Genomic DNA, 14,198 nt, shown 5'->3' with positions numbered 1-14,198 from the left:
TCTCCATTTGGAGAGCGTTTTAGTTTGGTTTAATTTCTACATTGTGCACATCTTACATCTGAGTTTGAACAGGAGCCATTGCTAGGGACAATCAGATTAGAATATCAAACATCAGTCCCTCTGAATTGCATGGTTCTTATACAATATCACAACCCATGCATACCGAATCAGCCCACAGGCACCTGGTTTTTTGGTAAGACCATCCATGTACCCACCAAAAGGAAGTCAAATTAAATCCACATTTAAAACAGGTCATAACACTACTTCTAATTCAAGCCTGAATTTTCATAACCATTTTCTCTTCCTTCTTTCCTTCCTCCCTCCCTCTATTCCTTCATTCTTTCCTCCTTCCTTTGTAAATTTCTTTCTTCACTTCCTCCTTCCTTCCTTTCTTTCTTGCTTCTTCCCTTCCTTCTTCTCTCCCTCCTCTACCTCCCTCCCTTCCTCTCTGTCTGTCTTCCTTTCTTTCCTTTTCTTTTAAGATATGTGGCAAAAAGTCAGCAATACAGAAATGTGGGAAGAACGCTAATTTTTAGAGAAAAAAAGAACTCATGGCTGTGGTCCCAGGACAGTGATGAGATACACTTGTCTTCTGACAGCCTTCAGGGTTGCTGGGGCTAGTGCATGCTCCCAAGTGTGTGTTTTGAGGATGCGCTGAGAATGTCCTTCCTGTCATTTGCAGCACCCCATGGGCCTTCTTTTACAATTGGAAAAGCTATTTGGCTCCTCTGGGGCCTGGTGTTCAACAACTCCGTGCCTGTCCAGAATCCTAAAGGGACCACCAGCAAGATCATGGTGTCCGTGTGGGCCTTCTTCGCCGTCATCTTCCTGGCCAGCTACACAGCCAACCTGGCTGCCTTCATGATCCAGGAGGAGTTTGTGGACCAAGTGACTGGCCTCAGTGACAAAAAGGTAAGGTCACTTTGCTTTCATCTCTGCCTGAGGAGTTGATGTTAAGTGTTCCCTGCTCAGAGGATGTTTTCCAGTGAGTTTTCCAAGAGCCAACTGAGGGCAGGAGGAGAGGGGGGCTACTAGGGATGAGATGGTTGGATGGCATCACCGACTCAATGGACCTGAGTTTGAGGAAACTACGGGAGATGGCAAAGGACAGGGAAGCCTGGCATGCTGCAGTCCATGGGGTTGCAAAGAGTTGAACATGACTGAGTGACTGAACAATAGAGGAAGTAAATCAGACTCCCATCACCCAAATCATCAACTCAAAAGCACAAACCTAGGGGGATTTTCTTTTCCTCTTAACTCCATTGGGCATATTTTGAAAGTTTTCAGGAATAGAAGCTTAAGCTTAGCTCTCCTAAGTCTTAAAAAGTCCAGATCTAATTTGGGAATGTAGTTTCCCCCATTATCACCCCTCATATTTACATGATTGTGTTCATGATGCTTTCTGAGCTCTGTGACTCATGTCACAGCTTAGGGCAGAGGCTTCCCCGGTAGCTCAGACGGTAAAGTGTCTGCCTGCAATGTGAGAGACCTGGGTTTGATCCCTGAATCGGGAAGATCCCCTGGAAAAGGAAATGGCAGCCCACTCCAGTACTTTTGCCTGGAAAATTCCATGGACAGAGAAGCCTGGTGGGCTACAGTCCATGGGATCGCAAAGAGTAGGATACGACTGAGCAACTTCACTCATCTTGTCGTGGAGAGGATGATGGTGAGGAAAACCCATTAACCTTGGACCAGGAGAATCTTGGGTGAAGCTCTCAGCTATAGGTACCTCCTAGTTTTGTGACTTTATATGAGTCTCTCATGCTCCTTGCCTTGGATTCTTCATTTCTGCCTTGAAAACAAAAGTCCTCTCTAAGCCCTGCACGCATGCTCAGTCGTGTCTGATTCTTTGTGACCTGACTGTTGCCTGGTGAGGGACAGGCTGTTGCCCGGTGAGGACAGACAGGCTCCTCTGTCCATGGGATTCTCCAGGCAAGAATACTGGAACAGGTAGCCATTTACTCCTCCTGGGAATCTTCCTGGCTCAGGGATCGAACCCAAGTCTCCGGCACTGGCAGGCAGATTCTTTACTGCTGAGCAACCAGCGAAGCCCTTCTCTTAGCCCTGCCCGGATATGAAACTGACATTTCCTTTTCGCCACATAACCAATCAGCCCAGCACTCCTGACTCACCTGAAATTTCTTCAAGGGATGCAAAAGGAATACAGGGCCGATTTTTCACTTCCCACCAGTTCCGTTTACTCAGACACAGCTCCAGGCCTCCCTCGTGTGTGTCTGTGCTTCCCACCACCAGGGAGACAGGAATGTTAACACCTGCTCTCTCCGTTCCCCAGTGCCATGTAACGAGGGCTGTGGGGAGTGAGTAGCTACTCAGAAATGCACAGGGAGGAAGAAAGGAGGTAAACTGGGTACGTCCTTCTATTGAAATTTTAGTCTCAGGAAGCAGACCCTGACGTGCTAAGCTCAGCAGCACGGGGACTTGCTGTGTTGCAAAGATTTTCTGTCTTGTGTGCGAGTATAATTTGTCTCTTTATAAAATCTCACTATCATGTCTTGTTGGCATAAGGCTACATATATCCTTTCAGCATTCATCAGCAGACCGCTGAATAGAAAATCAGCCCATGAAGAGCCTTTAACAGCTTATCCGTGACTTACAGGGTGGTTGAACGAAGTGCAGAGAGGCCTGTCATCAGAGAGATGGTGGGGGGGCGGTGCTGGGGTGAGTCACCTTCACAGAGGCACCATCACCCTCGGGGGTCCTTGGCCTCCCTGATGGCTCCCCATCAGAAATGCCTCTTGAGTGAATGCCACTGTCCTCATCGTGGTGACCACGCCCTGCGCTTGCTGGCCCATCCCCATGTGTCCCCTCCCTCTGGCTTGCGGAGGCCCCCTCTCTGTCCCTTAGGCATCCAAGTGTTTCCACCACAGTGCCCTTGCACTTCTCAGGTCCTCTGCCTGGAATGTTCTTCCCCCTTTATTCTCGTGGACGACTCCTCCTGGACTTCCAGGTTTTAGGGGAACTACCACCTCTTGGGAGAATCTTCCTGGTCACCGTGGTCAACTTGGCAGCCTGGGCTTGTGCTCCTGTGAAACTTAAATTCCGATAGGAAGAAATAAACAGCACCTGAGTAAATGTAACGGACAAGGAAATTCCGGGCAGGAGTAAGTGCTGTAAAGGAGAGAACACTGATGAGATTAAAATAGACTTGGTGGGAGGGGGCGACAGGGTTCTGTGGCACTGAGTGGATGCCCAACGCACGCTTGCTAACTGAGTGAGAAAGGCATGGTGGGTTGGGCCTGTAGGCACCCACCTGGGGCTCCTTGGATCCCTTTCCCGACTCTGTGTCCAGCCTCACCTTTGCTGATGAAGGCTCAGGGACCTTCAGAGAGCAATTATCTTGCAGCAGCAAAACAGTGGATGCCTGGATATTATTGTTGTTGTTCAATCGCTAAGTCATGTCTGACTCCTTGTGACCCCATGGACTGTAACACATCAGGGTTCCCTGTCCTTCACCATCTCCTGGAATTTGCTCAAACTCAAGTCCATTGGGTCTATGATGCCATCCAAGCATCTCTTCCTCTATCACCCACTTCTCCTCCTGCCCTCAATCTTTCCCAGCATCAGGGACTTTTCTAGTGAGTTGGCTCTTCATATCAGGTGGCCAAAGTATCAGAGCTTTAACATTAGCATCAGTCCTTCCAATAAATATTCAGGGTTGATTTCCTTTAGGATTGACTGGTTTGATCTCCTTGCAGTCTGATGGACTCTCAAGAGTCTTCTCCAGCACCACAGTTAGAAAGCATTGACCTTCCTGTAACCAATGACTAACCAGGGTGAGAGTACGAAAGCCAGCTACTCTGTTGCTTCTGGGAAAACTCCGAGGTGCAGTTTACTCTTGAGCTCCCTGTGGGTTCAGGCTGATGTTAAGACTTTGCCCACAGTCACACCCTTGCCTGGCTTCCTCCCCTTCCCTAACCTCCTTCCCCCATATCCTTCCTGATTTCTCCTGGAGCCCTTCCTTCATAAATCATGTTCACTCAATTCCTTGGCTCACCTTAAGTGTATCTGGGGGCAGCAGAGAAAGCCATCTACTTGGAGTCAAGAAAGTTGGGTTTCCTTTCCTCTCTTCCATGTACCAGCTGTGTGATACCTTTATTGTTGTGTAACTTTGCTGTGCCTGCTAGCTCCTCTCTGAACATTTGGGAGTCATAGTTGCTGTGAGGATAAAAGGAAGCTGCCAGTGAGAATGTTCCCCGTAGCCAATGAAATCCTCTATAGATCCAATTACATCATATATGGGAGCAAATGTATAGTTCCTAGAATAAGTGACCAGAGGAACATTGGAAGCAGTGGGAAACCATGTTCCAGATGAGAAGATATTTCAAGAAAGTATTAATAATCTGTAGGGACTTCTTTGGACTTCCCTGGTGGCTCAGTAGTGGAGCTGAAGGAGATGTAGTTTTGATCCCTGGGTTGGAAGATCCCCTGGAGAAGGGAATGGCAACCCACTCCAGTGTTCTTGCCTGGAGAATCCCATGGACAGAGGAGCCTGGTGGGCTACAGTCTGTGGGGTTGCACAGAGCGGAACATGCAGGGACTGTGTGGTGGTCCAGTGGCTAAGACTCTGCTCCCAGTGCAGGGGGCCCGGGTTCAATCCCTGGTCAGGAAGCTGGATCCCACATGCAACTCAGACCTGGCACAGCCAAGTAAACTAAATAAACACTTTTTTAAAACAGAAAGTAGTTGGCAGCATATTTTACTTTCTGATGCTATTTTCAACAGCAAGGAGAAAAAAAAAGTCCCTTGCTACCTAGTTTTAGGTCTAATAACATGACTGCTTGTGGGAAAACTAATTAGAACCACTAATAATTCCACTGACCTTCTCTGACTTGGAAACACCTAGTAACAGATACTGTATCCTCATGAGACACGGCTCAGCTTCCATGCTCAGAGCGTTAGCAGCAAGCGGATAGCTCTTTTAATTAAATGTTTGATACAATTAAATAAACAGCAAAATTCCTGGAGTAAATAAGCTAAGTGCTCCCAGAAGATTAATGGCAAATATACCAAGAAAGTCTGCAAAATAAAAATCTATATTGAATCAATTTATTTTAATACTGTATGCAAGTGTATTTATTTTTTGTTTGTTTTAATCATGAGTATCTATGTAACAACTCAGGTTTATAATACTTTTCAGCCATTTGCAGCATTAGTGCTTGCTGTTGAAGCCCATGGTGTGCTCAGATGACCTTGGGGTTAAATTATACATAGAGGAATTCATCCCCCTCGAAATTATTAAAGAAGTTGGAATGTTGGTGGCAACCATTTTCAAAATGTTGGGTGTTACCATGGTTGCTGAAATCTGTCTCTGGGAGACAGATTGCTGTATTGGAAAAAGCAACACCATAGGGGTCAAACGAATCTAAGTTCAAATCCTGGCCTGCCATATAGTAGTTGTATGGCCTTCAGAGTGTCTGTCTCTCCATGGCCTAATTTCCTGATAGAGGGGTTTAATACCGTTCTGGCAAGGTTGATATGAGGATTAGGGGTAATCCTCACACCGTGCCTGGCACGTGGCAGGTAATCTTGTTATAAATGTTCTTTCTTCCCTCGCCTCCCCACTCCTCCAGCCCCTCTCTGCTGCCTCTCCCCACTCCTTCTTCTCCTCCCCCTCCTCTTGACCATCACCGTTGCCTGATTCGAACCATCCCTCCTTTCTTGGGTCTGGAATGTTATTGCACCGACAGCGATAGAGGGAGTTCGGGGACTGAACCTTGTGGATGAGCCCATGAATGTGTTCTCATGGAGTCATGCTGGGTGAGCCCCGTTCACCACCCTCATTGGCTGAGTGGAGGCCTCTGAGCCTCTCCACCCTCTTAAGGGCTGGGGCAGTTTGATGCTACATCCGGAAGCACGTGGCTCCCCAGGTGGCTCAGTGGTAAAGAATCCGCCAGTGCAGGGGACACAGGGACACGGGTTCACTCCCTGGATTGGGAAGATGCTCTGAAATAGGAAATAGCAACCCACTCCAGTATTCTTGTCTGAGAAATCCAATGGACAGAGGAACCTGGCAGGCTACAGTCCAAAGGGTTGCAAAGAGTCAGACACGACTGAAGCAACTTAGCATGAACACACGTGATCTTATTGATGGAGGAGACCTCTGCACCACCCCTTCCTGGGCTGGAGCCCACATTTGTTTCTTCTGCACTCTCAACTCTCTGGAAGAAAGTTACCTTGGAAATCCATTCCTGTAAGAAACACATAGAGAGTACATCATGGGAAAAGCAGGGCTGGATGAAGCACAAGCTGGGATCAAGATTGCCAGGAGAAATATCAACAACCTCAGATATACAGATGACACCACCCTTATGGCAGAAAGTGAAGACGAACTAAAAAGCCTCTTGTTGAAAGTGAAAGAGGAGAGTGACAAAGTTGCCTTAAAGCTCAACATTCAGAAAACTAAGATCATGGCATCCAGTCCCATCACTTCATGGCAAATAGACGGGAAAACAATGAAAACAGTGTCAGACTTTATTTTTCTGGGCTCCAAAATCACTTCAGATGGTGAATGCAGCCATGAAATTAAAAGACGCTTACTCCTTGGAAGGAAAGTTATGACCAATCCAGACAGCATATTCAAAAGCAGAGACATTACTTTGCCAACAAAGGTCCGTCTAGTCAAAGCTATGGTTTTTCCAGTGGTCATGTATGGATGTGAGAGTTGGACTGTGAAGAAAGCTGAGCACCAAAGAATTGATGCTTTTGAACTGTGGTGTTGGAGAAGACTCTTGAGAGTCCCTTGGACTGCAAGGAGATCCAACCAGTCAATCCTAAAGGAAATTAGTCCTGAATATTCATTGGAAGGACTGATGCTGAAGCCGAAAACTCCAATACTTTGGCCACCTGATGTGAAGAACTGACTCATTGGTAAAGACCCTGATGCTGGGGAATTTTGAAGGCAGGAGGAGAAGGGAACAACAGAGGATGAGATGGTTGGATGGCATCGCCGACTCGATGGACATGAGTTTGAGCAAGCTCCAGGAGTTGGTGATGGACAGGGAAGCCTGGTGTGCTGCAGTCCATGGGGTTGCAAAGAGTCAGACACAAATGAGGGATGGAACTGAACTGAAGAAACACAGAGGGTGCCCTTAACACTAGGGCCTGGGCTTCCTGCAAGAGTCATCCTTGCCCCTAGCTATTTGTCACACTGTAGGTTAGGACGCTTTAGGGAGTCGTGACATTAATTTACAGATGGTGGCCATTAAAAATGTAGTTCACCATGGCTGACATTAGAGGATAATCCCAGGTAGAAAGCGTGCTGTGATGTGGTATGTGTCTGTGTGTGTGCAGGGCAGAGATGGAAGATGTGTCATGAGTCATGCTTTTAAAAGTTTGACAGCCTTTAGTTGAACAGGAAAAGGTTCCTCCATCTGGGTGTCAGGCTGAGTTTAGAGTGGGTGATGGTACAGTCAAGGCCAGAGAAGTGTAGAAATTCATCCCCGAGGTGGACTCCCTCTCTCTATTGTTCTGCAAACCAAAGGCAAAGAAGGAAAGGATCTCAAAGAGCTGCGAGCCTCCTCAGCTACAGATGGTGAGTGAAGGGGAAGGCAGTTAGGCAAACAGGCCATCGATGTCTCAGGAGATTGAGAGCGGCTGCTTCAAGGCCTAGATTTATGAGCAGAGCCGCTGCCTTTGTGCCCCCGAGCAGACAGCTGCCATGCCATTGCGCTGGGGTAGCGCCTCCCCCTCTGAGGTGATGGGTTGTGACGCCACTTGCCTGAGTGAGTGCAAAGAGCATTCTGTTGTCTGCACACACACACAAACACACACACACTCCCAACGCAAGGCTCCCAGCAGGAGGATCTCATTTGGACAATGTATGGATACTTCCCCCCAGTCCAGTTACGGCTGCTTATTAGGCAGCAGCATGCCTAATTTAAGGGGGATAATCTGCAGCTGGAAATTTTAATTAACAGTGAAATGAAGCGTGAGTCTGGAAAAAGGAATAATGGTTTCCACGGGCCTCACCCTGGGGTAAACTTGGACGCTTCGTTGGGCAGCTCTCAGTTCCGTGGAAGACGTGCTGGCCTGGGACTCTGAGAGACCTCTGGACCCCAGTGCTGGTGCTGCCAGAGGTTCACTGGCTGTCCTTCCCTCTGGGTTACAAGGTCCTCACCTCTAAAAGAGGAGAGATCACTAGTGAGGGTCCCGGAGGATTGATAGAGTTCAGACCTTAGGGCTGCTTACAAGGAGTGTAATCTTAAGAACACTTTGGTCACCTGATGTGAAGAGCCAACTCACTGGAAAAGACACTGATGCTGGGAAGGATTTGGGGCAGGAGGAGAAGGGGACGACAGAGGATGAGATGGTTGGATGGTATCATGGACTCAATGGACCTGCGTTTGAGCAAACTCTGGGAAATGCTGAAGGACAGGGAAGCCTGGTATGCTGCAGTCCATGGGATCACAAAGAGTCAGACATGACTTAGTGACTGAACAGCAACAACAATCTTAAGAAGGTCATGTAACCTCTGTGAGCCTTGGTTTCCTCATCTGTGAAACCAATCCTTGAAGGTTAGTTTCCTGGCAGAGTTGTTTTAGGGTTTCCCTGGTAGATCAGGTGGTAAAGAATCTGCCTGTCAATGTAGGAGACCTGAGTTTGATCCCTGGGTCAAGAAAATCCCCTGGAGAAGGGAATGGCAACCCACTCCAGAATTCTTGCCTGGGGAATTCCGTGGACAGAGGAGCCTGTCAGGCTGCAGTCCACATGGCCTCAGAGTCAGACAAGCCTGAGCGACTAACACACACACAGGGTTGTTGTATTAAATGAGCCAATATTTGTTAACGTTCTTGGCACATTGCTGGCCCCAGCCGAGTCCTCAAAGAAGTGTTAAGTCATATTATCATCACTTTCTGGTTCCAGAATTCCATATTTCATAGAACAATGAGGTCCAGGTTACATTTTTTTTCCCAGAATGATGGTAGAAATGAAAAGTGAGAGTTTTATTTTTTTTAATTTATTTAAAAATTTAAAAATTTATTTTTAATTGGAAGATAATTGCTTTATAATGTTGTGTTGATTCCTGCCTTGCAACAAGACGAATCCGCTGTAATCATATATATAGATCCCCTTTCTTTTGAGCCTCCCTCCTACCCCCTCATCCCACCCCTCTATATCATCACAGAGCCCCAGGCTGGTGCCCTGTGTTATACAGTGGCTTCCCACTACCACTAGCTATGAACAGTTTTATTTTGTGAATGCTTCTTCTGTTCTAGATACTATTCTTATTACTTGACAAACGCTGTCATTTTTAAATCTTCCCATTGACCCCAAGCAGAGAAGGCAATGGCACTCCACTCCAGTACTCTTGCCTGGAAAATCCCATGGATGGAGGAGCCTGGTAGGCTGCAATCCATGGGGTCGTGAAGAGTCGGACACGACTGAGGGACTTCACTTTCACTTTTCACTTTCATGCATTGGAGAAGGAAATGGCAACCCACTCCAGTGTTCTTGCCTGGAGAATCCCAGGGACGGGGGAGCCTGGTGGGCTGCCATCTCTGGGGTCTCACAGAGTCGGATACGACTGAAGTGACTTAGCAGCAGCAGCACTGACCCCAAGAGGGAAGTACTGATGAGTTTCCTACTCTGCCGACAGGAAATAAGTGCAAACAGTGGGAAGGGAAGTGACTTCACTAAGACTCTACAGTCCGTAAGGGACTGATTTTGGAACCTGTGAAGCTGAGCTCACACTTAATAACCATCGCCTTGTGCTGTCTCTAGATTTTAACTGTATTTCCAGGACTTAGACCCAGTCTTCTGGACGCCTAATCTGATTAGATTACCCCAAACACTGAAGATGTGAGCAGATGTCAGAGAGGAAGAAAACCTTTCTCTCTCCTTCTGGATTCTTTTGCCTGGTCTTAGAATTAAATTAACGTGAGGCAGACCAACAGGAGAAACTCTAATTTAATTTTGAATGCACAGGAACGCCCTCCCACCCCCCGCTGCCTTACATGAGAGGTTCAGAGACAGAAAGATAAAATCAGGAAGATGTGCCATCCCAAGCTAAAGAGTAGAGTAGGAGCCTGGGGCTGTAGAGGGAGGTGGGTGATTCACAGGATGATGAGAAGAGCAGATGTTCAGTAATTAAATGTTTGCCTGTCACAGGTCATAAAATCTTATTTCTGATAATCATTCTTCTTATGGGCAAGGCCCCCAGTTTAAATTCTTTGAGGGAAGGGGGAAAAGTTTCTCTTGAGCCCATGGGATCTCGAATGCCTTCAGCTCAAAATAATTCACATGCCAAATTGGCGTATCTGGGGGATGGATAAATTAGGAGCTTGGGATTAGCAGATACAAACTACTGTATATAAAACATAAATGACAAGTCCTACTGTATAGCCCAGGGAACTGCGTTCAACATCTTGTAATAAACTATAATGGAAAAGAATATGTATATATGACGAATCACTTTGCTGTATACCAGAAGCTCACACAATATTGTAAATCAACTCCAGTTCAATAAAAAAAAATTTTTTAAAGAATGGAAAAATTCAGGACCAGACAGCTTCACTGGTAAATTTTACCAGTTTAAAGAAGAATTAACACCAATCCTTCTCAAACTCTTCAGAAAAATAGAGAGTAAGGAAACACTTCCTAACTTATTCTATGAAGCCAGTATTTTTCCTTGATAATAAAGTAAACAAAGATATCACAAGGGAAAGAAAATGATGGGCCAATGTCTTGTTGCTTTGGGTCTTCCCAGGTGGCTCAGTGGTAAAAAAAAAACCTGCCTGCAGGAGGTTAAATGCAGGAGATGCGAGACGTGGGTTTGGTCCCTGGTTTGGGAAGATCCCCTGGAGTGGGAAATGGCACCCCACTCTAGTATTCTTGCCTGATAAATTCCATGGGCAGAGGAGCCTGGCGAGCTACAGTCCACAGGGTCACAAAGAGTCAAACAGGACTGAGCGACTGAGCACAAGCTCATCGTTGCTTTGTACTGTTGGGTTAGTTTCTCCTGCACAGCAGAGTGAATCCCCTCTTCCCGGGATTTCCTTCCCATTTAGGTCACCACAGAGCGTGGAGCAGAGTTCCCTGTGCTCTGTAGTAGGTTCTCATTAGTCATCTGTTTCATCCATAGTACTGTACATATGTCAATCCCAATCCATCCCACCCTCCGCATCCTCCCTTGGTGTCCGTACATTTGTTCTCTACATCTTTTAAAAATATTGATGCAAAAATCCTCACCAAGATACTAGCAACCCAAATCAAGCAGGAGCATATAAAAGAATAAAATGTCATGACCAAATGAGATTTATCCCAAGAATGTGTAGGTGATTAAACATATGAAAATAAGTTGATGTAACACAGCATAAACAGAGTGAAAAAAATAACCACATGATCAAAGTGGGACATCTTGGGGAGGACTGTTCTGAACAGACAATCTCAGCCAGTCAGGGAAGATGAGGGGAGCATGGACAGTGAGCCATTACAGAGGCTCAGGAGCCGTACTGGACATGGGTATGCCCAGGAAGCTAATGGTTAGTATGGAATCCAGCTCAAGAAACCTTCATGGAGCCTGGCATTGTGCCTGGGATGGGTTGCTATTGTTTTAGTTGCTAACTTGTGCCTGACTCTTTTGTGACTCCATGGACTGTAGCCTCCAGGATCATCTGTCCATGGGATTTCCCAGGCAAGAATACTGGAATGTGTTGCCGTTTCCTTCTCCAGGGGGTTTTCCCAACCCAGGGACTGAATCTGTGTCTCCGCCATTGATAGGCAGATTCTTTACCACTGAGCCACCAGGGAAGCCCCTGGCATGTGTTAGGCCCTCAATAAGTACTGCCTGCCTGCATGCATGAATAGATGAATGATGGCTAGAGAATGAGTAAATGATAACATAGAATCATTGTAAGGGAAGAAAAATGACTGTCCCTCTACCATTCTAGGTTCTTGGTTGAGACCTCCACTCCCCATTAAAAAAAAAAAAAGACAGATTAACAGGAGAAAAACATGTATACCTCCTGTATATATGGGAGATATCCAAGAAAACCGAGGAACTCCCTAAAATAGCCCAAACCACCAGCTTAAATTTTATCTTCAGCTGAAGTCGTAAGAAAGATGCAGGGCGGTGAGGGTTGGGGATGTGTGGCAGGAGGGAAGGAAGGTTCTAGGAGGTGACCAAGAAAAGCAAGTAAGCAAGGGTGTGGTCGTGATGCAGATTTCAGTCACTGCCTTCTCCACTGATAAGAGTTTTAGAGATTTAGTCATTGTCCTCTTCCAGGTTACAGAGAGGAAGACACCCTTATAAATGTAAGATTTTTGCTTCTTCCAAAAAGGTTAACTTGGACTCAGTTTCCAGTTTCTCCTGTGTCTGCTGTATCTTAAAAAAAAAATAACCAGCCCCCCAAAAATCCATATGCCAGAGAGGCATATTTGGGGATGGCAAATTCTGCTCCCCTTCATCATCTTCTTTTGGAATGTACTGGAAGGAATTGTAAATGGAGTCCAGGGATGGGAGTGATTGATGAGGATCTCAGAAAATGTCACTGTAAAACTGATGAATGAGCTAACGTCATGCATTAACTCCAGCTCAACTAGCATTTCCCGGCTTCTCCCTGTGTCCCTACCACTAGGCCAGTCTCTCTAAAATGCCATCCAGCGGGCATCTATTGCACACCCAGCTGGGCCCTATGCTGGGCTCCAGGGAACAGTGGGGAACAAGACAGACTCTGTTTCTGACTTCCTGGAGCTCCCAGACAACTGGAAGGTGTGATTAAGCAGAAAGAAAGCACAGAAATGAATGGGTTTCTTCTGTCCTGCGGTGATGCGTGCCGATGTTTGACTCCTGACACGAGGCAGAGGATGGCTGACTCTTCTTTCTCCTCCTGCTCTCTCTCTCTGTCTCTCTGCAGTTTCAGAGACCTCACGACTATTCCCCGCCCTTTCGATTTGGCACGGTGCCCAATGGCAGTACGGAGAGAAACATCCGGAACAACTACCCCTACATGCACCAGTACATGACCAAATTTAACCAGAAGGGAGTCGAGGACGCCTTGGTCAGCTTGAAAACAGGGTAAGGATGGTTTTTCTTTTGCTCTGCAGGCCTGCCTGTCCACGCCCACGCGCCTTACAGACAATGACTGCGCGCCTCGGTGCTTGTCTGTTTCCCCATTGTAATTTCTCAAGAGCTGGAGGTCAAGGAGGCCCCCCGCTGAGGGCTGTTTTTTGTTAATCTGATGAGAGTCCAAGCCTTCCTTCCGAGTTGTATTAAGCAAAAAGCAAATCCAGGACACTTTGAAATGCAGAGAACCAGTGGGATCTCTTAAACTGATAAAGAAGTTGGACCAACTCAGTGGGATTATTTTAGCCATAGGAAGATCTAAGGAGATGGAATTTATATAAAGTGGTGAAAACAAAGTGCTATCAATTTTTATCTGATTTTAGGTAGGAGTTTATGAGGTGTAGCCTTCTGTAGATGAGTGTCACATTGAGGAAGGAGAAAGGAAATATGGAGAGAAAAGCAGTGAGAACTCAGTCTCTCTAGAGGAACAGTGAACATTCTCGTCTACCTGTTGGCATGGTGGAAGTTAGCAGATGCGAAATAACTGAGGCTGTAAACAGAAGACCTGTTTTATGACCTCAGACAGTTAATCAATCACCCTCAGTCTCATATGTGAAGTGGGAATGATGATAAGACCTAATTCTTAGGGGTTTTATGAGGATTAAGAGGAAATTTACTGTAAAGCATTTCAGATAGTGCCTGGCACTGAAACGGGACCTAATTGCTAGTGTTATTTGGTGTAAAGGTTAAATTCTATTCTGTGGACTCTTCAACTTTTTGAAAAGTCAGGGATGTGTGAAATGTGTTTTTGAAAGGGTTCCATTAAAAATAATTTTGCTTTAAATGGTGGGATTGTTTAAAGAGGAAATTTTTGCTTATCCAGAAAATTAACTTACATGTACCCTCTCAGCTCTCAGGATTTCTGACAAGTAAAATGGGCTGCAGTGTATTCTCCTTGCAGATTAACACACAGCCTCTTTCTCTTGGCTGTTCTGCCAGGCATTGAGAAGGTCTTGCTGCTGCTTTTTTTCCCGTGGGGCGGAGGGACCCCTCTGCATCATGCCCGGATTTCTGCATCATTTCCAGGAGCTGAGGCCAATGGCATTTTGTCTTGCAGTCTCCTTAGGATCTGTTGGTATCTCAACAGGGGCTGGGAGAGCATTTATTTAGAAGT

The 14,198-nt window shown here is 46.3% G+C and overlaps 1 protein-coding gene across 1 annotated transcript in view; it reads left to right on the top strand.

Annotated features, from left to right (window-relative positions):
- Positions 1–14,198, top strand: part of GRIN2A (glutamate ionotropic receptor NMDA type subunit 2A) — a 452,755-nt gene that overhangs the window by 359,410 nt on the left and 79,147 nt on the right. The window contains exons 10-11 of the mRNA XM_070779645.1: positions 683–912; positions 12,876–13,036. Of these exons, the coding sequence (XP_070635746.1) occupies positions 683–912; positions 12,876–13,036 (391 nt within the window). The remainder of the gene's footprint in view (positions 1–682; positions 913–12,875; positions 13,037–14,198) is intronic.

This window comes from Bos indicus, chromosome 25 (assembly GCF_029378745.1).
Source record: "Bos indicus isolate NIAB-ARS_2022 breed Sahiwal x Tharparkar chromosome 25, NIAB-ARS_B.indTharparkar_mat_pri_1.0, whole genome shotgun sequence".
Lineage (NCBI taxonomy): Eukaryota > Metazoa > Chordata > Mammalia > Artiodactyla > Bovidae > Bos > Bos indicus.
This window is presented reverse-complemented; position numbering and strand designations above follow the sequence as displayed.